Source organism: Limanda limanda, chromosome 8 (genome assembly GCF_963576545.1).
Source record: "Limanda limanda chromosome 8, fLimLim1.1, whole genome shotgun sequence".
NCBI lineage: Eukaryota > Metazoa > Chordata > Actinopteri > Pleuronectiformes > Pleuronectidae > Limanda > Limanda limanda.
In genome coordinates this window covers 2,172,385-2,196,838 of record NC_083643.1, presented here as the reverse complement: position 1 = coordinate 2,196,838, position 24,454 = coordinate 2,172,385, and the positions used below count along the sequence as shown (strand labels likewise).

General features: G+C 40.4%; 2 protein-coding genes across 2 annotated transcripts; both read right to left on the bottom strand.

Annotated features, from left to right (window-relative positions):
- On the bottom strand, positions 1 to 10,123 carry LOC133008930 (aminopeptidase N-like). Its single transcript, XM_061076313.1, has 21 exons — positions 9,796 to 10,123; positions 8,344 to 8,650; positions 7,918 to 8,060; positions 7,687 to 7,823; positions 7,282 to 7,408; positions 6,926 to 7,080; positions 5,378 to 5,491; positions 5,113 to 5,256; positions 4,817 to 4,882; positions 4,469 to 4,534; positions 4,219 to 4,391; positions 3,979 to 4,055; positions 3,411 to 3,544; positions 3,266 to 3,321; positions 2,293 to 2,440; positions 2,077 to 2,168; positions 1,870 to 1,977; positions 1,612 to 1,779; positions 1,364 to 1,504; positions 766 to 847; positions 1 to 156 (listed from the first exon to the last, which is right to left on the bottom strand). Exons 1-21 carry the CDS (start codon positions 10,121 to 10,123, stop codon positions 1 to 3), a joined length of 2,922 nt encoding a protein of 973 aa, XP_060932296.1.
- A 2,225-nt stretch (positions 10,124 to 12,348) lies between these two features.
- Positions 12,349 to 23,738, bottom strand: LOC133008929 (aminopeptidase N-like). The gene is made up of 21 exons (XM_061076312.1): positions 23,399 to 23,738; positions 21,945 to 22,251; positions 21,519 to 21,661; positions 21,288 to 21,424; positions 20,865 to 20,991; positions 20,509 to 20,663; positions 20,211 to 20,324; positions 19,946 to 20,089; positions 19,655 to 19,720; positions 19,279 to 19,344; positions 19,029 to 19,201; positions 18,790 to 18,866; positions 18,104 to 18,237; positions 17,959 to 18,014; positions 17,445 to 17,592; positions 17,229 to 17,320; positions 17,022 to 17,129; positions 16,760 to 16,927; positions 15,871 to 16,011; positions 13,043 to 13,124; positions 12,349 to 12,504 (listed from the first exon to the last, which is right to left on the bottom strand). Exons 1-21 carry the CDS (start codon positions 23,736 to 23,738, stop codon positions 12,349 to 12,351), a joined length of 2,934 nt encoding a protein of 977 aa, XP_060932295.1.
- Positions 23,739 to 24,454: the final 716 nt, after the last annotated feature.

The window sequence follows — 24,454 nt, the reverse complement described above, 5'->3', positions numbered from 1 at the left end:
CTAGGGCTTCGTTTCAGCCAAGAACCAGTTCAGGACGTTCTGCTTGTTCTCCGTGATCCATTTGTTGTTGCCGACGGTTCTCTCGATGGACTGGTCCACCGCCAGGGTGGCGGAGCCGAAACCCACCTCTGAGTTATCGGCCTTGAACTGCTGCAGCTGTGATGAGGAACAAAACAGATAAATTCGCGTCTGGGGCAGTGACTCAGCAGTTTGACGTGATAACAACACAGATGGCTTGGAGGACAAAGTGTGGAAAACCTCCTCCTGGGTAATAAACTCATGAAAACACCAGTGTTACAGGTTCCAAAAGAATAAGAAGTTAGTGTCAGTGCCTCCTTCATTAAACACAAGCAGCAGGACACGATTTCTGTGATTTTCAAATGTTTTTAAAAGCTGAAGTTTAAAGTTTTTAGTTTTGTCGGAGGAAACAAGATATTTGATGACATCTCCTTGAGTTTTCTGTAATGGTTTGGCTCCCTAAGGAAAAATCGCATTCAGTTTCTGAAGAGATGTTTACATTTTCAGCCATAATATTTGAACCATCCAAGGTAGACTCACCACCAGCTAGGATATTGTAAAACAATGCTATTTTCTCCTGTAGAGGCCACAAGCCTGTATGATAACAACTGTGTTAAACGTGTTTCACTATATCAAGGAGAAGCACTACACTACCCATAATGCTCAGGTGTTGTAGCAACTGCAGCTCAAGAGACAAACGCTGTGTATATGTGTCATTCCATAAAAACTCATAGTGGAATGTCAAACCTGTTTCAGCTCAAAGTCAGTGGAGAAGCGTTTTGTGACGCCATTGATGAGGTTGGAGAAGGAGAACGATCCACCACCGTACCTGTGAGGGGAAATCAAACCATCAGCTGCAAATTAAAACCACTTCTACTTCGTTTTGCCTTTAAGCCGTTTGTTCTCTAACTTTATGTACTGAAAGTAAAGAAGCTGAATGACATTATAGATCTATCACAGTGGTTATATTTGTGAAAAATTAACATAGTTAAACATTTGTATAATATGAATAAGCAGTGAAATGTCCAACTACAGATTTGAATCAGCTGCACAGAAACCTCGCTCATCATCGTTTGAGTCGTGACCAAAGTTCGTCCGAGTCAACAAAAGATCTCACTGATGATAAGATGGACTGTAAAACCACAGTAAATCTTTTTATGTGTAACTGGGCTTCACTTTGTGTTTCCTAACACTCCATAAACCTGCGTTTACAACCTTACACTCCCATTTAAAGTGTCCTATTCTGGACTAGATGCTGAGCACAGCTGAATGTCTGTAGTCAGTAAAACGTTTCTCACGTTTCACTGTTAGGCAGCTATGTTAGAAAATGCTGAGTCATACTCACTGATTGAAAATGTACGACCACCGGTCCCTGATAAAGTCCCACGCCAGAGGCTGACCAACCACGTTGTTGGCGATGTAGACGATAGTGGAGGTGGCGTCCTGCTTGCGGATCATGTCTGGATCCAGAGTGTACTCCAGGTACCTGAGAAGGTTAACACACAGCAGCAGGAGGAGTTTATATATATATATATATATGTGTGTGTGTTAATGTGTATTTATACTGTATAAATATTGGTAAGTTGAGCAGACCTTTGGAGCAGCCAGGGTTGTTTTGTGCAGGACAGAGCCGAGCGCAGTTTTTCAGCTTCACTAGCGATGGTGGCGCTCTGGAACTCCGACCAAGCAAAGTCCCACTCTTTAGCGCCACCTGCTGCGATGGCATTGCAGTACACCGTGGTACGTAGGTTGGGGTGGATCCTGGGGAAGAGAGGAAGTGTCTAAATCTTAGTACAGCACAGATAATGCAATTTAAGAGTAATAAGTAATCCATTGGGATGGTGTACTCACGGGTTAACCTTGGAGTCCATCCATTGTTTGAACCATGTCTTCACCAGGGTTTGACATTCCTCATGGCCTGTCTTACACGCCTGGCTGATGGCATTCACCTGATTGTACCTGAAGGAGACATGAGGAAGACGAGCGTTAGAAGACGTGAAGAGGATGTGCAGGAGCGTGTTTGTGAAGTGCTCTGGACGCTGAGGGATCTTTACTCACTGGTCAAAGTGTCCAGTCGGTACTTTAGACCAGTTATTAGTCAACCCCTTGTAGTAATTAAACAGAGGGACGACCTGCTTCCTCAGATAATCCTAAAAACAAGGAGAACATGCTGCAGTTAAGGAAATCGGATATTTCCATTAAGGTTCAGATCATGAAAACAACTCAATTAGCTTTGCTTCTTTATATTTGTATGTTTTTTTTAATGTTGCACACCTGCATGGGGCCGTAAACTGCGCTGCGGTCAAACATGAGGTAGAAGAAGTTCAGGTTTGTCAGAGCCGATTGCCAGGGCATGTAGTCTCTCTCCTGGTTCAGGTACTTGGTCGTACTGAGGGCGCGGACTGTCGGGATGATCTTTGCTCTGTGGAGTTTACAATGTTAAAAAAGTTATACATTCCACTCTTTAATACACTGCAGAAATTTATGACATTGTCTGGATTTGTGTGCTTGATGGTTTTTTTCGTAATGTAACAACTTTAATTTCGTAACGTAGCAACTTTATTCTCGAAACGTTGCAACTTTATTCTAGTAACGTTACAATTTTATTCTTGTAACATTGCAACTTTGTTCTTGTTACGTTGCAACTTTATTCTCGTAACGTTGTAACTTTATTCTTGTAACATTGCAACTTTATTCACGTAATGTTGCAACTTTATTCTAGTAACGTTACAATTTTATTCTTGTAACATTGCAACTTTGTTCTTGTTACGTTGCAACTTTATTCTCGTAACGTTGTAACTTTATTCTTGTAACATTGCAACTTTATTCACGTAACGTTGCAACTTTATTCTCGTAACGTTGTAACTTTATTCTTGTAACGTTGCAATTTTATTCTAGTAACGTTACAATTTTATTCTTGTAACATTGCAACTTTGTTATTGTTACGTTGCAACTTTATTCTCTTAATGTCGCATCTTTATTCTCGTAATGTTTCGACTTTTGTCTAGTTATCCGATACTCCTTCCTACAAAATAAAGGTGAAATGTCATTATTTTAAAGAAACAATTGAAAAATACGTGGCAGGATCTGTGTAATTGGAGCTGTACAGTAGTATTACTTGACTAATATTACTAGCATTTTTGATATTATTAAAGTATTTTGGCTTTATTGAAGGCAACAAGTTAAAAGTCACAATTGTCTGCCTTTGCGTTCATCCTCTGTTCAATATCACATCAGCTGGACTCACCTCGCCAAGTTAAAAGCATCGTCCACCAGCTGAGCTCTGTTGATCACTCGAATAAGCTGCAAAAACAACATGTCTCTGTTAGTTCTCTTGAAAGGAAACATTAGGAAACATGTTTGTATGAAGGCATCAGTCAGAAGTGTCTTACCTTATGATCTGTGCTCAGAGCGGTTTGCAGCTTGTCCCAGTTGCTGTCGTCATAGTTGACTCTGTAGTAACCCACCACATCGAGGTTGGCTAGCACCCAATCACCTCCTGTCGTCTTCATCGCATTGTTTGGTGCTACAGACGACAAGGAGGTCGAAGTTACAACGTTTTCTCTCCTCAGAGTCTGAACTAGGCTTCATGTGTTTGTTCCATTGTTAGTTTTGGTTTCACGTTGTAATTTAGAGACTAAAGAATCTCGTCTGACGCACGTTCTGTCGTCATCACCTACGTGGGCGGAGTTTAGATCTATACTTGACTCTGATTGGTTGGTAGACGCCGTGTGTCCGATGTCAGTTTGTTGTCAATTCAGCTGTTGTATGCGCTAAGGTTTTTTGAATGAATTGCGTAGAAAAACTTGGCAAAAATGATATTTACTGTTATATGATGTATACTTATTAGTTTGACTTATTATTGATTGCTGAAAGGCAAACCACAACCATTTAAAATAGTGCGTATAAATTAATGTGACTTAAAATCCCAACATTGCTGCTGAGGTCTGTACATCATACCTGATTTTTGCTCCAGCCAATAAGGTGTCTGGGCTATGCCATTCTTAGCCCACTTGATTGGAACAATCCATTCGTAACTATAGGTGAAACAAATACATCAATTAGTCTAGTTCTCGCTGTTTATGCATTTTGCCTTTTTGTGAAGACGATAGTGGAGAATTTATATTTTGTATCAATTAGTACGTCATGACTTTGTTGTTCTTATGAGAAGGAGCAAGGATAGAAAGTGTGTGATCATACTTGAAGGGAGACGGAGCTGTGACTTCAGAGTCTGGATCCAGGAGAAAGTGCTTCTGGGAGACGTCCCCACTGGTGGTGTTTATGGTGACCACAGGGAAACCCATCTGCAGCACCCAGGTGTCCATGATGCCCCCAACACTTTCAGGCAGATCAGTGCCAGTGGCGTTAACGGCCTGTGGAAACAAAACCATAAGTAACAGACTAATCTAAATGTTCAATGAATGTGAAGAAGCTGGAGAAAAGAACTTGCCATTTGCAGATGGTTCCACAGATCGGTGTAAACTGCATTCCCAAATGCAAATTCCTTCAGGTAGGTCTGCAAGAGAAAGAGGTTATTTAGCATTGCAGGGTTAGAGGTTAGTTAGGCTTAATTCTTTCATTTCAACTTTAATTTTGTCCTAGCCGTTGTTATTGTCAACAATTGCTCTGTGCTCCTTTATGTGTTCTGGCACTGGGAGTATCAAAATGAAAAAACTGAGACAAACTCAACCCTAATGAATGGTCACATTCTCATGTTTGAGAAACAAACAGAGAACACATTTGAAAAGATTTGCCGATGTGGGAATTATTGTATCATGTTCCTCAATGAGGTCCTTACCCTGAGTCCCATTACGAAGATTTCTTCAGTGAGGAAATTCGACAGCATTCTTATAACAGAAGCTCCCTGAGGAACGACAAAGTCATTTGACATGGTCAGGTGAGCAAACTGTGTTTGAGCAGCATTGTGACAAATCAATTAAGTCATTCCGACAATCAAATAGTTCTACGGGACAGGAATATAAAACATAACCTGGGTTCATTGATGCTAGGAAGATACATGATATGAGAGTGGGACACAAATCATTGAAACTCATGATGTGAGAACCTGGTCTGAGGAAAGGAGTGTGACTTCACCTTGCTGTAAGAGATGGCATCGAACAGCTCGCTGATCTGCTCTGGTCTCTGGATGTCTTCTTCTCTAGACGACAGAGGGTGAGAAGAGGCCAGAGCATCGACGGCAAACACCCTGTGGATATCGTCAAGCACGATGAGGTCTTTCTGTTGAAACAAATTAGACAGAAAGCTGAAAACGCCATCGGACACCAGCTCCAGTGTTCTACATGAGTTCAGATTAGTCCATTGGGTGAGAGGGAGACACCATAGACTGGGAAATACTCACTATGTTCCAGTCTGGTTCGGCATCGTTTGCTCCCAGGTATGCAACATAAGATGCAAAGCCTTCATTCAGCCATAAGTCATTCCACCACCTCACGGTCACCAGATTACCAAACCACTATAAAGACAGCACAGAGAAAAATGTGTCAATGCCTAGAACATTTGCATAAATTAATTTTGGGACATGGAATTTGTGAAACAAAGTTCGGCTTATATGTGCAGTCAAAGACTTTTGTTCCCAGGATGCCTCAATGTCACACAGAGGTGTGAAAACCCCCAAGGGACACAGGTTTCAACTCCTATTGGTCACTCTGGACCCCATGACCTGTGAGGTCACCGGGCCAATATAAGGCCTGTTCCCCCTCTCTTCTATCTATTTTCTACAATCCCTCTGAGGGGAGAAGCCTGGTTTCTAGAGCTCACAACTTCTCTTTCCATCCAACTCTTCGAGAGGAGCACAAAGGTGCAGCTTCCAGCTCATCTCACCAGGGAAACCTCCTCGCAATCCAAGCTCTACCAACCTTCAAGCAGCGACGCAATGTCCTGTAGGAAAACTTCAAAGAGGAACTGACCAGCCGAACCACGAAGGCAGGAGCCACAAACCAGTCAGACAACGTAACCGAACTGCGAACTGCACAGCAACCTCTTTTCCCTTTCCATGGATGGGTAACATAATCTGGGCTTAATAATTATCCTAGGCTAAGCAAAGACTTTATTCGATTCTGTGTGATGTTTATAAGTTTGATTTGTTGCTATATTTTGGTTATAAGTTATTTTAAAGTTGATCTTAGTTTGTTATGCTCTTCACAGTTTTTCTTTGCATTTCAATCTACACTCTCTAACTTGACACAAACACACAGACACACGCATATCTCTTCACCTCATTATCTCTGACCCCGGCCACATGTCATTAAGACTCCGAAGAGGGGAGGTCGTTATCTTTAGGGTGGCCAGCCACCATATTGGAAGCATGATGACACACACAGACACACACACTCACATACACATCTTTGTTTAGTAAGTACTCCGTTAGTAATTTGTGTTTTTATACTTTATTATATTCAAAATAAATGTTTTCCTTTCCCAAATGTTTTTTCATTAATGTTGCATTAGTGAATTTTTCCAACCTCTACACTGTCAAGAACTCTATTTCCCTCAACTAAGCTAACTATCTATATGGTAATTTTGGTAATAGTTATTAATTTAAATGTTAATCAGAGTTCCAAATTTGTAGTTAGGACTTTTATGACACTTAATCACTAAATTGGTTATCTTTTCCCTTCCTTTGAAGGGTGGCGCCCAGAGGTAACCTTAATCAATTAAAGTTATTATTTAATATTAATATTTTTAATGTTAATATGTGGTGAGGGTCAGGAAATAGTTTGTGTCTTTCTCTGCAGCGTTTCCCACAGAATGTAATCATATGAATGCACTCGAACATCACTGTCACACACAGCGAATTTCGAGTGACGGAAACACAGACAAAAGAAAATCCTTGACATTAGCCTTGGTGGAGGTGAACCCAGAAATGACATTAAACGTTAAAACAAACCATGTGAGCCAGTTCATGAGCGATGATGTTAGCAATCGTCTCCTTGTTGGAGTTGGAAGAGATTCCTTCATCGTAGAGCAGCGCCGTCTCTCTGTACGTGATCAGACCCCAGTTCTCCATGGCTCCAGCGCTAAAGTCTGGCAGAGCGATCTGATCTGTGTCAAGAAAGAGATCATTCGTGGTTCATGCCCAGAAAATAGAATAATCAAGTACAATTAATTATTTGAGGGTGTTTGAACTCTCAAAGGCTTCATATGCGAAACAGAGAGTAGCCTCCTCAGGTTGGCTGATTAGGGATCTACTCTCTGGGTGAAACCAGACTCATTCAGATCCAGATCATCATGTGGCTGACTCACCAGATTTGGGCAGAGGGTAACTGGAATTGTAATATCCCTCAAAGAACTTAAGGATGGGTCCAGTTTTGTTGAGGGCGTAAGCTCCTTGTCCTGCATCGATAGCAGGCTTCCGGGCGAAGATACGGATCTGAGCAGACAATCAAACACATAACATTAATTTCTGTTGGCCTGAATATTTATTTATTGAAAACTAGTGAACCTATATGGTTTTAATTTGATACCAGCTGTTTAACGTATGCTATTAGAGTGAGAAACGATGTTGTTTGTATCGTTTAACTTATAACGAAAGTTGTAGCTAATAAAAAAGGCCAGATTACAAAATAACGTAATCAGTTTTAAAATGCTGGTTGTTGCTGCTTCCTGTAAATACAAACTGAGTTCATGGCAGAGGTACGTGTCAGTTACCAAAACATCATCAACGGTGTTGTTGATGAAGGTGAACTCGCTGACGACGAAGGCCAGCAGGTAGGTGGACATTTTCTCAGTCTGCTCAAAATCTGTCTGCTTCAGATTCTTGCCATCAATGACGACGGCCTTTGAGTCTGTACAAGAGAAAAGTTATTTTTATGTATCTTCCTCATTTGTTCAATATGTCTTAGACGGTGAATAAAAAAGTGTTATTGTCGTGCAACTCACCTCTTTGTGCCCCGTTGGACAAGGCGACTGTTTCAGGGTCGTGGATCAGAGTGATGTTGAAAGTAGCTTTCATAGCCGGCTCGTCAAAACAAGGGAAAGCCTTTCTGGCGTCTGTCGGCTGCATCTGAGTGGTCGCAACAACCCTGACGGGAAAAAGACAAATTAAGTTTGTGTTTGAAAAACAGCTCAATGTTTTCAGCAAACAGCTTGTATGGAGTTTTGCCAAATCCAAATTTACTTTAATTAATCAATTCTTTAGCCTGGATCAGCACAAAGACTGGAACCTTTCTGTGTTGGGTGTTTTTTTTTACAAAATACACCTTTTAAAATAGAAAGGTTATCAAAACTCTTTTTAGGACCAAACTGAGAGTTTCTAAACCCTCTGGATTCACACTCGATGTTATCGGACACATTAGGTTCACATACTTGCGCTGTCCATTCTCCATGTACACGCTCCGGTAGAATCCTCCCAGGTCATCAGCCAGCTCTCCAGTGAAGGCGGTGAACAGGTGGTACCATTGGTCCTTCATGAGTTTCCCGTCCAGCTGCAGGACCAGGTACTGAGTCACAGGCTGCGGCCACGAAGTCTTGATCGCCGGGGCCTTGACGCCGCTGTTGACCGCGGTGAGCCTCGCCCACTGGCCATTCTCAAGTGTGGTGTAGTTCAGCTTATTGGAGTGGATGATAATCACGTCTGTGTCCTCGGTGCACTGAAACTTCACAGTGGACTCACCTGCAAGAACATGAAATAACTTATTTAGAAACTCAGTCACAACCAAGTCCCTTAGATTAAATCAAGCTGCGCCGCATTACACAGAATCATAGATACAGGTCTTCTCTGTCAGTAAATTGTTTTTCTTTGTTCTGTTTGAAAAAGCACCTGAAGTTGTTTTTAAATCTTGTTTGCACTGATTCGTCTCTGACAACTCGCCACAGCGATGACGAGAACTCAGCTAATAAAATGTTATCTCCACCTTGGGACATCATATGATTAAACTTTATCTCGGAGCAACTATCTTGTCCTATCAAGATCAAATAATATTTCACCTATCAGGACTCAGGGTTCCGTGAAAAAAAACGTACTGTTCTAATGAAGTGAGAAAGATACTGTGCAGCAAAAATATCAAACCTGTAGATTGATGTAACGACTGAAATATTGTGTGTAACAAATGAGTTGTCGTTGCTATTCAGAGAAACTGTAGAATTAAGGTTTATTCCTTAAACAACTATTCAATCACTTTTACATCTAAAACCGCACAGTAACAAAACTACAATGAGGAACTTTTCTGATGAAGTTGAATTTGACGTTTTGGAAAAAGATTTTCCCTCGAAAGCAAGACAATGTAAAGTATCTTTACTTTGTAGTGATTCATAATATTTTCTGCTAATAATAAAACAACAACGACAATTATTAATTATTATAAACTGTATCCATAGAATGTACTATACTAGATATCTAGATATATTCATTCAACTATAAAGAACTGTAGCATGAAGAAAAAAAACAGACACGGAAAATAAAAGGAGAATAAATGAACATGAGCGGAGAAATTAGAATAATATTATAGATTAAATCATAAATAAAGAAGTAGAATAAGTGTAACCATTTGTAAAAGCTTTTTATAAAATAAGGTTTTAAAAAGTCTGTCCAATTAAACTCAGATGTGTCAAAGTGGCCTTCAGGTGATGGGTGAGTGAGGGTCAGATGTCAGGAGACTAATCCTGATCCAGAATCCTATAATTCATTAACCTCTCGTCTGACTTTACCTCCATCACTGTTTCATCTGTTTGAAAAGCTGCCACACTCCTGCAGCTTTTACTTCTTAAACACAGAGGAGGATTTCATTTAACTCAAACACCAACGCTACTGATTCTCACCAGTGAAGATGAAGAGTCCAGTGGTGGGGTCTTCCATCAGCCGGGGCCACAGCAGGACGTTGTAGTGCTCCGGCACCAGGCTCTTGGGGAGCCGGTACTTGTCCCAGGCTTCGTTGGACGGGACAGTCGTCATTTCAGGCTTGGACGACGTTGGTCCGACAGTCGGTCCGACCGTCGGTCCGACTGTCGGTGAAACCTGATTGTCGTTGTTTTTAGCCTTTTCTTGCGAGTAGACGACAGACAGAGCTATGATGGTTGCCAGGGCCCCTGCACCCAGGATGACCCCCACCACCCCAACAGCTTTACTGATGTAGAAACCTTTCCCCATGTCGTGCGCCTGTACTGGAATCCTCACACTGAGGGTACGCAGAGGTGGAAGGTGAACTTTTATACAGCATCTCCCCTCCCATTCACTGCAACAGGTGATACATTAACAGTGAGATTGCAGATGTGGACCTGACACAGTGATAATGACTCGTGACTGAGTAAAAGCCCCGGACAAAAGGTTTCTCATGTTAAGAGAGACATTTATTAGAATTATTATAAATAGATGTAGAAATAAATGTGGATACAAATACAGAAGTAAATGAATCAATGTCTTATACATATTTCCACATTAATTTATTTATTTCCACATTTATTTCCACTTTTATTTATTTCTACATATATTTAATTCTGTATTTCTGTGTCAATATGTTAATGAGGTAGGAGGTCCCAACCTCAGCCTCGAGCAGGATTGGTTAACTGAGCACCACCATCAAAGTGTTCAGAGACACACGCAGTGAGATTTGAGAATAAATAAAATAACCGTAACTACACCTCTGAACTTGAACTAGATAATTTAAAGTGTGAACTGGTTAAATATTGCAAACAGCCTCTGGACACCAGTCAGCATTGAAAGGCAGAAGTAGAAGGACTGGATCATTACACTCCGGTGACCAATCCTGCATGAGACTGCGGTTTGGCCCGCCTTTCTCATTAGCACACAGACACAGAAAAACATAAATAAATAAATGTGGAAATAAATAAATGCGGAAATATATTAAGACATTTATTTATTTATTTCTGTATTCATTCATTTATGTATGTATTTATTTCCTTATTTATGTATGTATTTATTTATATATTTATGTTTTTATTTATTTATACTTAGGTCATGTATCGTCCCCCATATTTCACATCCTCTCACCAGGTTTCATGGTAAATCGACCAAAACTGTTTGTGTTATCTTGTTCACAAACAAATTAACAGACTTCAACGAAAACATGCTTTTCTTGGCGCAGGTAAAAATTGTAATCTTTCATGATTCATGGGTTTTATCATGTCCTCACAAGAGTAATTCAAACATAGGTAATTAAAAGTGTTGATGAAAAGTGAAAAATCAGAAACTAATAACAGGTGAGCAACTCCTCCCACAGAAGATATAAAGCTAATTTAATAGAGCTGCTGGGAAACAGATCCTAAATGTCAGAGATTTCAATCCTTGTTTAATAAAGCAGCAGTATCAAGGTTAGTTTCAGCTGTCAATCACGATCTCAGCCAGTTATTAAATGATCAATTAACTAATTCAAACAAAAACGTTTTTTTATCGGCGGATGTAAATCAGCTTCTCACAACAGTAAATCAAACTTAAATAAAAAACAATCTATTTCTATTCTAAATTCCTGTGTTGATGAAATAAAATGGGAATAACTTACGATCAACTAGTGCAACAGGATTCTGTCGTCAGCCACAACTTTCTTAGGACGTTATTTGAAATGGTCTTTGATTTCTCAGAGAATAATTCATGGATTTAGAATTTAAATCAGGCATATTTGATTGACTGATATTTATGAGTGTGTGTGTGATTTAGTTGTATTTGAGTTAAGGGACCGTTGGGCCTTGGCCGTGCTTTGCTTATTCTACTTTTCTTCTTGTATACCTGTCTATCAATTCCCTGATAGATTAATATCATATTGACGGGTATTTTTTGAATATATTTTTTCATTTGCACCTACAATCCTTGAAGAAAATAAAAACATAGATATATTTTTATCAGATCAATAAAGACAAGAATGTCTTCAACTTTATCAGATATTATTTTGTATTGTGACAAGAAAATAAACATCCACTCTTTAATTTACAGAAAAACAGAAGAAGAAAATATTATTAAATACAGAGCTGATATGAACAAAAGAAGATGAACATATTTTTATTTACATGACATTACAAGAACAAAACTCAGAGTCTTTGACTTGTTACAAAAAATCTCCAATTGTGAGAAAAGCCTTTACAAACCAAACTGTAATTTTGTTCATTTCAGAGATTTCGTGTGTTTAAAACTATGATTTAAAAAAAGTATAATACAAACAACAACAAAAACATCTTCTCTCTGGCTTTAAATATCAAAACATAATTTCTGATTATACTTTTATTTTCCAAGTATTGAAATACACTTTTATTCTACTTTTTCCAGTTGAGTGCAAAATCTCCTCTTGCTCCGAGCGAGACTCGTTGTGTTAGAAAAGGTTTGTTTCTAATCACATGTAAATGAAGGATGAATACGCAGCTTCATCAGGGCTTCGTTTCAGCCAAGAACCAGTTCAGGACGTTCTGCTTGTTCTCCGCGATCCATTTGATGTTGCCGATGGTTCTCTCGATGGACTGGTCCACCGCCAGGGTGCCGGAGCCAAAACCAACCTCTGAGTTATCGGCCTTGAACTGCTGCAGCTGTGATGAGGAACAAAACAGAGAAATGAGCGTCTGGGGCAGTGACTCAGCAGTTTGACGTGATAACAACACAGATGGCTGAGAGGACAAAGTGTGGAAAACCTCCTCCTGGGTAATAAACTCATGAAAACACCAGTGTTACAGGTTCCAAAAGAAATTAGTGGCACTGCCTCCTTCATTAAACACAAGCAGCAGGACACAATTTCTGTGATTTTCTCATGTTTTAAAAATGTTTTTAAGTTTTTAGTTTTGTCGGAGGAAACAAGATATTGATGACATCTCCTTGAGTTTTCTGTAATGGTTTGGCTCCCAAAGGATTTAAATTTCAGCCATAATATTTTAACAATCTACGAAATTGTAAAACAATGCTATATTCTCCTGTAGAGGCCATAAGTCTGTATGATAATTATTATGTTAAACATGTTTTGCTATATCGGAGAAGCACTTCAATGCTCAGCTCAAGTTACATCAGAAAGCTCAAGAGACAAACGCTGTGTATATGTGTCATTCCATAAAAACTCATAGTGGAATGTCAAACCTGTTTCAGCTCAAAGTCAGTGGAGAAGCGTTTTGTGACGCCATTGATGAGGTTGGAGAAGGAGAACGATCCACCACCGTACCTGTGAGGGGAAATCAAACCATCAGCTGCAAATTAAAACCACTTCTACTTCGTTTTGCCTTCAAACCGTTTGTTCTCTTAATTTACAAACTCAAAGTAAAAGAAGCTGAGACATGATAGCTCTTCCTTACACTAACTTAATACACATGTGTACAGACTAATCTCATTAAAAGATATTTTTAATAAAAGTGTTGGGGAGGCCCCAGTGATCTGACTTTGAACAAAGAGTCATAAATGAGGCCTACACGCAATGCTGAGACCAGCCTAGAGTTTCCCCTCTAATAAAAAAACCAGCATGGAGATCTTATCTCCATGTGGTAGCAAATCACTTCCTGGGTCCGTTGAGGACCCCATCTTTCAGCCGCTCCCTGAGATCTGACCTTCAATTGGCTGATAGCCAGCTGACCTATGACCCCCCTTCTCAAGGAGGCTGACCTCCCCTCAGGGGTACAAAACTGCTGAGCTCACAGAAAACTTTGCTTTTTTACTCCAGCACTGACGTAACATCCAGGCCTCTCCAGGTCTGACCATGTGTTCCAGTCCTAAAGGAGGCGATTACCACGTTTGGTTTGTTATTTTAACTTGAAAAGATCAGCACAGGAAATTCACTCGCTGGACGAGTGAGACGCGGACTATTCTTTTCACACGATCCACAAACTGCTTCAAACCAGCCGTTCCTGTAAAGCAGCACGATCTCCGCTGCTACAGAAGAAGACGAAGCTTCATCCCGTCACGGAGCACGAGGAATCCGCTCCTGCTCGGCCCAGCTGCGGAGCTCACGGGAGCCCGCCTGAGAGACTACGAGTTAATCACTGAACTTCCGGGATATTCGCGCCAACGCGCTTGCAACCCCACAAAACTACGGTTACAGTAAGAGGCTTATATTGTCTGGGCAGATACTAGTTTTAACACTTAGCGTATTTGTCTTTATTTGAGTGTATTTGTTTGTAAGACCTCCGTGTCTTTATTGTTTGGCCGCTACAAGCCGGCTACTTCTGTTTCCGGGTTACATCCGGGTGTTACAGTGTTTAAGCGCCGCGACGAAGCTTCTCCAGCTGCACTATGACCATCTGAACAACTTTACAGAGACTTTACCGGTCAAACTTCAGCACACAACGCCGCTTGGGTGCTGAGTGGTAAAATAAATGTAACTTGTCTCTGACAAGTTACATGTCACATAGTTAAATCTATATTTAGAGGGCCTGAACGCATCTTGCCGCCATTTTTGACGCCAAAGCTAAGCTAGGACAAAGAATCCTTTGTTCTACCTCCTCCTTTGTGTCTCACACGTGGTCCGGCGGCCATAGGAGATTATTCATCTCTTGACCCGCCCTCCATTCTGGTTCTATGTTCCAAAGCGGCTCCGCCATTTTAGTTTGTAGTCACCACCATTTTGAGAGTTTTTAGGCCTAATAATTCCTTGAATCAGTATCGGCCGCCATTTTGGGTGTGACCAGATCACGTCGACACGTGACTGCGTCATCGCCACTCCCCCTTTCTCTCTCTCTCTCTCACACACACACCCACACAGCCACACACACACAGACAGACGTACATAGACCACAGGTATTACATGTATGGTCTGAGTTGTGATAAGTGCTGCTGCTGCTGTTATCTTTGAAATATTGGAGTTTGGTAAAATGATGAGTCATTAAATAACATTAACTTTATTTCCCCTTTTTAATAAATGCTTTTGTAATTAAAGTATCTGTAGTCTGTGATTATTTGTGCATATGTGTGTGAATACAGCTGGATTATGATAGCCTGTGCTCGAACTGAAAACCCTTCATTGTTTATTAAATAATCATTAATATTAACTATTGAGATTATTAATTTAACATTTATCATATGAGACTGATATTTATAGTTTGACTCGTTGGTCCCTGTAACCAGGGTGGTGCCCTGCTACGATAAGTGATAATTACAGATTGTATCATTCTTAATTCATAATTTTATTGTTTTCATTAATTAATTACCTATTCTTAATGGATAACCTTATCATTTCTAATTAATTATTTTACTATTCTTAATTGATAGCCTTATAATTTTTAATTATTTTTAATAAACAATTTTTATTATTTTAAAAATCATATTTCATGATTATTAATAATAAGCCAACGTCAAGTCTACTCCTATTGCACAACAAAAGCATCTACATTTTACTGGAGATGAAGGTGCAGCAGCCTGAGACCAGAAGAGAATTACAAGTCAGACAGCAAATTTCTTTCTTGACGTTTTAAACTATTTCTCGAAATGAAAAATAAAGATCACCCTCTTCCAGTTTATTTCCTGTCATTGAAGAAATCATGACTTTATCTCAGTCAGTCAGGACATTAAACAATTAAATACTAATCGGTTATCACACTGCTTATATTTGTGAAAAATTTAAATAGTTAAACATCTGTATAATATGAATAAGCAGTGAAATGTCCAACTACAGATTTCAATCAGCTGCACAGAAACTCCGCTCATCATCGTTTGAGTCGTGACCAAAGTTCGTCCGAGTCAACAAAAGATCTCACTGATGATAAACTGGACTTTTAAACCACAGTAAATCTTTTTATATATAGCCAGGCTTATCTCTGTGTTTCCTAACACTCCATAAACCTGCGTTTATAACCTTTCACTCCCATTTTTTTCCTATTCTGGACTACATGCTGAGCACAGCTGAATCTCTGTAGACCATAAAACGTTTCTCACGTTTCACTGTGAGGCAGCGACGTTAGAAAATGCTGAGTCATACTCACTGATTGAAAATGTACGACCACCGGTCCCTGACAAAGTCCCACGCCAGAGGCTGACCAACCACGTTGTTGGCGATGTAGACGATAGTGGAGGTGGCGTCCTGCTTTCGGATCTTGTCTGGATCCAGAGTGTACTCCAGGTACCTGAGAAGGTTAACACACAGCAGCAGGAGGAGTTTATATATATATATATTGTTGGGAAACACGGTTATTATGAAACCAAAGGCCAATTTCCGGCCTTCATGACTAGTCACAGGCCTGAGGCCGCATGGCCTCTTTGTACTATTAGAAAGCCAAGGAACTCTGGCTCCCAGAATGCTGCATGTTCCTTTTGTTTCAGCAACTTCACACAGAGGTGTGAAAAGCCACCAGGGTCAACTCCAATTGGTCACTCTGGCCCCATGACCTTTTGAAAGCATGCTGAAGAAGGTGTGAACTCTGGTCAGCCATTTTGGGAAGCACCCTAATTTAATTACAAACACACACACACTCAATGTTTTTCTTTCACAAATGTTCTTTCATTAATGTTGCATGAGTGAACTTTGCCAACCTCTACACTGTCAACTCTATAACCTTCACGGTTCATTATATAATCTTTAATAGTAAATATTGATATTTCAAATTGAACAAGATCTAAATGAGACTGATCTTAATCAATAAATTGGCTATCTTTTCCCTTCTTTGAAGGGTGGTGCCCCGAGGTAACTTTACAAACTAAATATTCATATTTTAAATATTAATCTTTTATATTTTATTTTAATAACCAAATTTATTGAATGCCGAAAGACACCATATCATGGTATCACTCCTAACCATTATTGCACAATAATATATATGTATGTGTGTATAAATGTGTATTTATACTGTATAAATATTGGTAAGTTGAGCAGACCTTTGGAGCAGCCAGGTTTGTTTTGTGCAGGCCAGAGCCGAGCGCAGTTTTTCAGCTTCACCAGCGATGGTGGCGTTCTGAAACTCCATCCAAGCAAAGTCCCACTCTATAGCGCCACCTGCTGCGATGGCATTGCAGTACACCGTGGTACGTAGGTTGGGGTGGATCCTGGGGAAGAGAGGAAGTGTCTAAATCTCAGTACAGCACAGATAATGCAGTCTAATAGTAATAAGTAATCCATTGGGATGGTGTTTACACTCACCGGTTAACCTTGGAGTCCATCCATTGTTTGAACCATCCCTTCACCAGGGTTTGACATTCCTCATAGCCCGTCTTACACGCCTGGCTGATGGCATTCACCTGATTGTACCTGAAGGAGACATGAGGAAGACGAGCGTTAGAAGACGTGAAGAGGATGTGCAGGAGCGTGTTTGTGAAGTGCTCTGGACGCTGAGGGATCTTTACTCACTGGTCAAAGTGTCCAGTCGGTACTTTAGACCAGTTATCAGTCTCCGTCTTGAAGTAATTAAACAGAGGGACGACCTGCTTCCTCAGATAATCCTAAAAACAAGGAGAACATGCTGCAGTTAAGGAAATCTGATATTTCCATTAAGGTTCAGATCATGAAAGCAACTCAATTAGCTTTGTTTCTTTATATTTGTATGTATTTTTTAATGTTGCACACCTGCATGGGGCCGTAGACCTCGCTGCGGTCAAACATGAGGTAGAAGAAGTTCAGGTTTGTCAGAGCCGATTCCCAGGGCATGTAGTCTCTCTCCTGGTTCAGGTACTTGGTCGTACTGAGGGCGCGGACTGTCGGGATGATCTTTGCTCTGTGGAGTTTACAACATGTTAAAAAAGTTATACATTCCACTCTTTAATACGCTGCAGAAATTTATGACATTGTCTTGATTTGTATAATTGATGGTTTTTTTTTGTAATGTTACAACTTTATTCTTGTAACGTTGTAATTTTATTCTCCTAATATTGCAACTTTATTCTCTCAATGTTGCAACTTTATTGTCTTAATGTTGCAACTTTATTGTCTTAATGTTGCAACTTTATTCTATCAATGTTGCAACTTTATTGTCTTAATGTTGCAACTTTATTGTCTTAATGTTGCAACTTTATTCTCTTAATGATTCAACTTTAATCTTTTAATGTTCTCCTCTGTTCAATATCACATCAGCTCGACTCACCTCGCCAAGTTAAAAGCATCGTCCACCAGCTGAGCTCTGTTGATCACTTGAATAACCTTGAAAAACAACATGTCTCTGTAAGTTCTCTTCAGAGGAAACATTAGGAAACATGTTTGTATGAAGGCATCAGTCAAAGGTGTCTTACCGTATGATTGGTGCTCAGAATACTTAGCAGCTTGTCCCAGTTGCTGTCGTCATAGTTGACTCTGTAGTAACCCACCACATCGAGGTTGGCTAGCACCCACTCATCTCCTGTCGTCTTCATCGCATTGTTTGGTGCTACAGACGACAAGGAGGTCGAAGTTACAACGTTTTCTCTCCTCAGAGTCTGAATTAGGCTTCATGTGTTTGTTCCATTGTTAGTTTTGGTTTCACGTTGTAATTTAGAGACTAAAGAATTTCGTCTTGTCGTCATCACCTACGTGGGCGGAGTCTAGATCTATACTTGACTCTGATTGGTTGGTAGACGGCGGGTGTACGACGTAAATTTGTTGTCAATTCAGCTGTTGTATTCGCTAACATTTTTTTAATGAACTGCGTAGAAAAAAATAGACGTTCTTTTTGAAATGAGAAAGCGAATTAACTGGTTTGCTTTGTTAATCTCGTTGCCACGGTAATATCTTTATGGTTCAAACATTATATTTGCGGAAGGAGTTGAAAAGAGGAATAGTTACTCAAGGCAAAAATTATATGTACTGATATATGATGGTTACTTATTAATTTGACTTATGATTGATTGCTGAAAGACAAACCACAACCATCTAAGAATAGTGCGTGTAAATGAATCTGACTTAAAATCCCAACATTGCTGCTGAGGTCTGTACATCATACCTGATTTTTGCTCCAGCCAATAAGGTGTCTGGTCTGTGTCATTCTTAGCCCACTTGATTGGAACAATCCATTCATAACTATAGGTGAAACAAATACATCAATTAGTATAGTTCTCGCTGTTTATGCATTTTGCCTTTTGTGAAGACGAAAGTGGAGAATTCATATTTTGTATCGGTTAGTAGGTCATGACTTTGTTGTTCTTATGAAACAGAGCAAGGATAGAAAGTGTGTGTTCATACTTGAAGGGAGACGGAGCTGTGACTTCAGAGTCTGGATCCAGGAGAAAGTGCTTCTGGGAGACGTCCCCACTGGTGGTGTTTATGGTGACCACAGGGAAACCCATCTGCAGCACCCAGGTGTCCATGATGCCCCCGACACTTTTAGGCAGATCAGTGCCAGTGGCGTTAACGGCCTGTGGAAACAAAACCATAAGTAACGGACTAATCTAAATGTTCAATGAATGTGAAGAAGCTGGAGAAAAGAACTTGCCATTTGCAAATGGTAAATCAGGTCGTTGTAAACTGCATTCCCAAATGCATATTCCTTCAGGTAGGTCTGCAAGAGAAAACAATCAGAGGCTATTTAGCTTTGCAGGGTTAAACTTAGGCTTAATACTTTAATTCATACGTTACTTTCAACTTAATTTTGTCCTTCCTAGCCCTTCTTATTGTCAACCATCGTTCTGTGCTTCTTTATGTGTTCTGGCACCGGAACCAATTTGAAAGTATCAATATGTAAAAACTGAGACAAAACTCAACCCTAATGAATGGTCACATTCTCATGTTTGAGAAACAAACAGAGAACACATTTGAAAATATTTGCAGATGTGGGAATTATTGTATTGCTTCCTCAATGAGGTCCTTACCCTGAGTCCCATTACAAAGATTTCTTCAGTGAGGAAATTCGACAGCATTCTCAGAACAGCAGCTCCCTGAGGAAAGACAAAGTAATTTGACCTGTTCAGGTGAGCGAAATAAATCAAGTCATTCTGTCAATCAAATAGTTCTATGGGACAGGAATATAAAACATAACCTGGGTTCATTGATGTTAGGAAGATACATGATATGAGAGCGGGACACAAACAAAGTCCCCACAATGTAAATCATTGAAACTCATGAAGTGAGAACCTGGTTTGAGGGAAGGAGTGTGACTTCACCTTGCTGTACGAGATGGCATCGAACAGCTCGCTGATCTGCTCTGGTCTCTGGATGTCTTCTGCTTTGGCCGACAGAGGGTGAGAAGAGGCCAGAGCATCGATGGCAAACACCCTGTGGACATCGTTGAGCACGATGAGGTCATTCTGTTGTGGGCAAATTAGACAGAACGCTGAAAACGCCCCCGGACACCAGCTCCAGTGTTCTACATGAGTTCAGATTAGTCCATCGGTGAGAGGGAGACACCATAGACCGGGAAATACTCACTATGCTCCAGTCTGGTTCGGCCACGTTTGCTCCCAGGTACGCAACATAAGATGCAAAGCCTTCATTCAGCCACAAGTCATTCCACCACCTCAGGGTCACCAGATTACCAAACCACTACGAAGACAGCACAGAGAAAAAAATGTCTATGCCAAGATAATGAGCATAAAAGATAAAATAAATAGCATAAATTCCACTCGGAATTCCACATTCGTTGTTCACCGCATTCGTTCACTTGACAGACAAAAGAAAAGCCTTGACATTAGTGGAGGTGAACCCAGAAAATGACATTAAAACGAACCATGTGAGCCAGTTCATGAGCGATGACGGTAGCAATCCTCTCCTTGTTGGAGTTGGAGGAGATTCCTTCATCGTAGAGCAGCGCCGTCTCTCTGTACGTGATCAGACCCCAGTTCTCCATGGCTCCAGCGTTAAAGTCTGGCAGAGCGATCTGATCTGTGTCAGGAAAGAGATCATTCGTGGTTCATGCCCAGAGAATAGAATAATCAAGTACAATTCATTATTTGAGTGTGTTTGGACTCTCAAAGGCTTCATATGCGAAACAGAGAGTAGCCTCCTCAGGTTGGCTGATTAGGGATCTACTCTTAGGGTGAAACCAGACTCCTTCAGATCCAGATCATCATGTGGCTGACTCACCAGATTTGGGCAGAGGGTATCTGGAATTGTAATATCCCTCAAAGAACTTAAGGATGGGTCCAGTTTTGTTGAGGGCGTACGCTCCTTGTCCTGCATCGATAGCAGGCTTCCGGGCGAAGATACGGATCTGAGCAGACAATCAAACACATAACATTAATTTCTGTTTGCCTGAATATTTATTTATTGAAAACTAGTGAACCTTTATGGTTTAAATTTGATACCAGCTGTTTAACGCATGCTTTTAAAGTGAGAAACAATGTTGTTTGTATCGTTTAACTTGTAACGAAAGTTGTAGCTAATAAAAAAGGGCAGATAACAAAAAAACGTTATCAGTAATGGAAACTGTCAGTTCTTTAAAATGCTGGTTGTCGCTGATTCCTGTAAATACAAACTGAGTTCATGGCAGAGGTACGGGTCAGTTACCAAAACGTCATCAACGGTGTTGCTGATGAAGGTGAACTCGCTGACGACGAAGGCCAGCAGGTAGGTGGACATTTTCTCAGTCTGCTCAAAATCTGTCTGCTTCAGATTCTTGCCATCAATGATGACGGCCTTTGAGTCTGTACAAGACAAAAGTTATTTTTATGTATCTTCCTCATTCATTCAATATGTCTTAGACGGTGAATATAAACGTGTTATTGTTGTGCAACTCACCTCTTTGTGCCCCGTTGGACAAGGCGACTGTTTCAGGGTCGTGGATCAGAGTGATGTTGAAAGTAGCTTTCATAGCCGGCTCGTCAAAACAGGGGAAAGCCTTTCTGGCGTCTGTCGGCTGCATCTGAGTGGTCGCAACAACCCTGACAGGAAAAAGACAAATTAAGTTTGTGTTTGAAAAATAGCTTGTATGGAGTTTTGCAAGATGGTTAAATTAATGTAATCAATTTACTTTAATAAATCAATTATTTAGCCTGGATCAGCACAAAGACTGAAAACTGTCTGTGTTGGGTCTTTTTTTTTTTTTTTACAAAATACACTTTTTGAAATAGAAATGTTATCAAAACTCTTTTTAGGACCAAACTGAGAGTTTCTAAACCCTCTGGATTCACTCTCGATGTTATCGGACACATAAGGTTCACATACTTGCGCTGTCCATTCTCCATGTACACGCTCCGGTAGAATCCTCCCAGGTCATCAGCCAGCTCTCCAGTGAATTCGGTGAACAGGTGGTACCATTGGTCCTTCATGAGTTTCCCGTCCAGCTGCAGGACCAGGTACTGAGTCACAGGCTGCGGCCACGAAGACTTGATCGCCGGGGCCTTGACGCCGCTGTTGACCGCGGTGAGCCTCGCCCACTGGCCATTCTCAAGTGTGGTGTAGTTCAGCTTATTGGAGTGGATGATAATCACGTCTGTGTCCTCGGTGCACCGAAACTTCACAGTGGACTCACCTGCAAGAACATGAAATAACTTATTTAGAAACTCAGTCACAACCAAGTCCCTTAGATTAAATCAAGCTGCGCCACATTACACAGAATCATAGATACAGGTCTTCTCTGTCAGTAAATTTTTTTTCTTTGTTCTGTTTGAAAAAGCACCTGAAGTTGTTTTTAAATCTTGTTTGCACTGATGCGTCTCTGACAACTCGTCAAAGCTATGACGAGAACTCAGCTAATAAAATGTTATCTCCACCTTGGGACATCATATGATTAAACTTTATCTCGGAGCAACTATCTTGTCCTATCAAGATCAAATAATATTTCACCTATCAGGACTCAGGGTTCCGTGAAAAAAAACGTTCTGTTCTAATGAAGTGAGAAAGATACTGTGCAGCAAAAATATCAAACCTGTAGATTGATGTAACGACTGAAATATTGTGTGTAACAAATGAGTTGTCGTTGCAATTCAGAGAAACTGTAGAATTAAGGTTTATTCCTTAAACAACTATTCAATCACTTTTACATCTAAAACCGCACAGTAACAAAACTACAATGAGGAACTTTTCTGATGAAGTTGAATTTGACGTTTTGGAAAAAGATTTTCCCTCGAAAGCAAGACAATGTAAAGTATCTTTACTTTGTAGTGATTCATAATATTGTCTGCTAATAATAAAAAAACAACGACAATTATTAATTATTATAAACTGTATTCATAGAATGTACTATACTAGATATCTAGATATATTCATTCAACTGAAAAGAACTGTAGCATGAAGAAAAAAAACAGACACGGAAAATAAAAGGAGAATAAATGAACATGAGCGGAGAAATTAGAATAATATTATAGATGAAATCATAAATAAAGAAGTAGAATAGGTGTAACCATTTGCTTTTTATAAAATAAGGTTTTAAAAAGTCTGTCCAATTAAACTCAGATGTGTCAAAGTGGCCTCAGGTGATGGGTGAGTGAGGGTCAGATGTCAGGAGACTAATCCTGATCCAGAATCCTATAATTCATTAACCTCTCGTCTGACTTTACCTCCATCACTGTTTCATCTGTTTGAAAAGCTGCCACACTCCTGCAGCTTTTATCTTTTGAAGACAGAGGAGGATTTAATTTAACTCAAACACCAACGCTACTGAAACCGTCTGATCTCACCAGTGAAGATGAAGAGTCCAGTGATGGGGTCTTCCATCAGCCGGGGCCACAGCAGGACGTTGTAGTGCTCCGGCACCAGGCTCTTGGGGAGCCGGTACTTGTCCCAGGCTTCGTTGGACGGGACAGTCGTCATTTCAGGCTTGGACGTCGTTGGTCCGACAGTCGGTCCGACAGTCGGTCCGACCGTCGGTCCAACTGTCGGTGAAACCTGATTGTCGTTATTTTTAGCCTTTTCCTGCGAGTAGACGACAGACAGAGCTATGATGGTTGCCAGGGCCCCTGCACCCAGGATGACCCCCACCACCCCAACAGCTTTACTGATGTAGAAACCTTTCCCCATGTCGTGTGCCTGTACGGGAATCCTCACACTGAGGGTACGCAGAGGTGGAAGGTGAACTTTTATACAGCATCCTCCCTCCCATTCACTGCAACAGGTGATACATTAACAGTGAGATTGCAGATGTGGACCTGACACAGTGATAATGACTCGTCACTGAGTAAAAGCCCCGGACAAAAGGTTTCTCATGTTAAGAGAGACATTTATTAGAATTATTATAAATAGATGTAGAAATAAATGTGGATATAAATACAGAAGTAAACGAATCAATGTCTTATACTTATTTCCACATTAATTTATTTATTTCCACATTTATTTCCACTTTTATTTATTTCTACATATATTTAATTCTGTATTTCTGTGTCAATATGTTAATGAGGTAGGAGGTCCCAACCTCAGCCTCGAGCAGGATTGGTCAACTGAGCACCACAGTCACTCACTCGTTCAGAGACACACGCAGTGAGATTTGAGAATAAATAAAATAACCGTAAATACACCTCTGAACTTGAACTAGATAATTTAAAGTGTGAACTGGCTAAATATTGCAAACAGCCTCTGGACACCAGTCAGCATTGAAAGGCAGAAGTAGAAGGACTGGATCATTACACTCCGGTGACCAATCCTGCATGAGACTGCGGTTAGGCCCGCCTTTCTCATTAGCACACAGACACAGAAAAACATAAATAAATAAATGTGGAAATAAATAAATGCGGAAATAT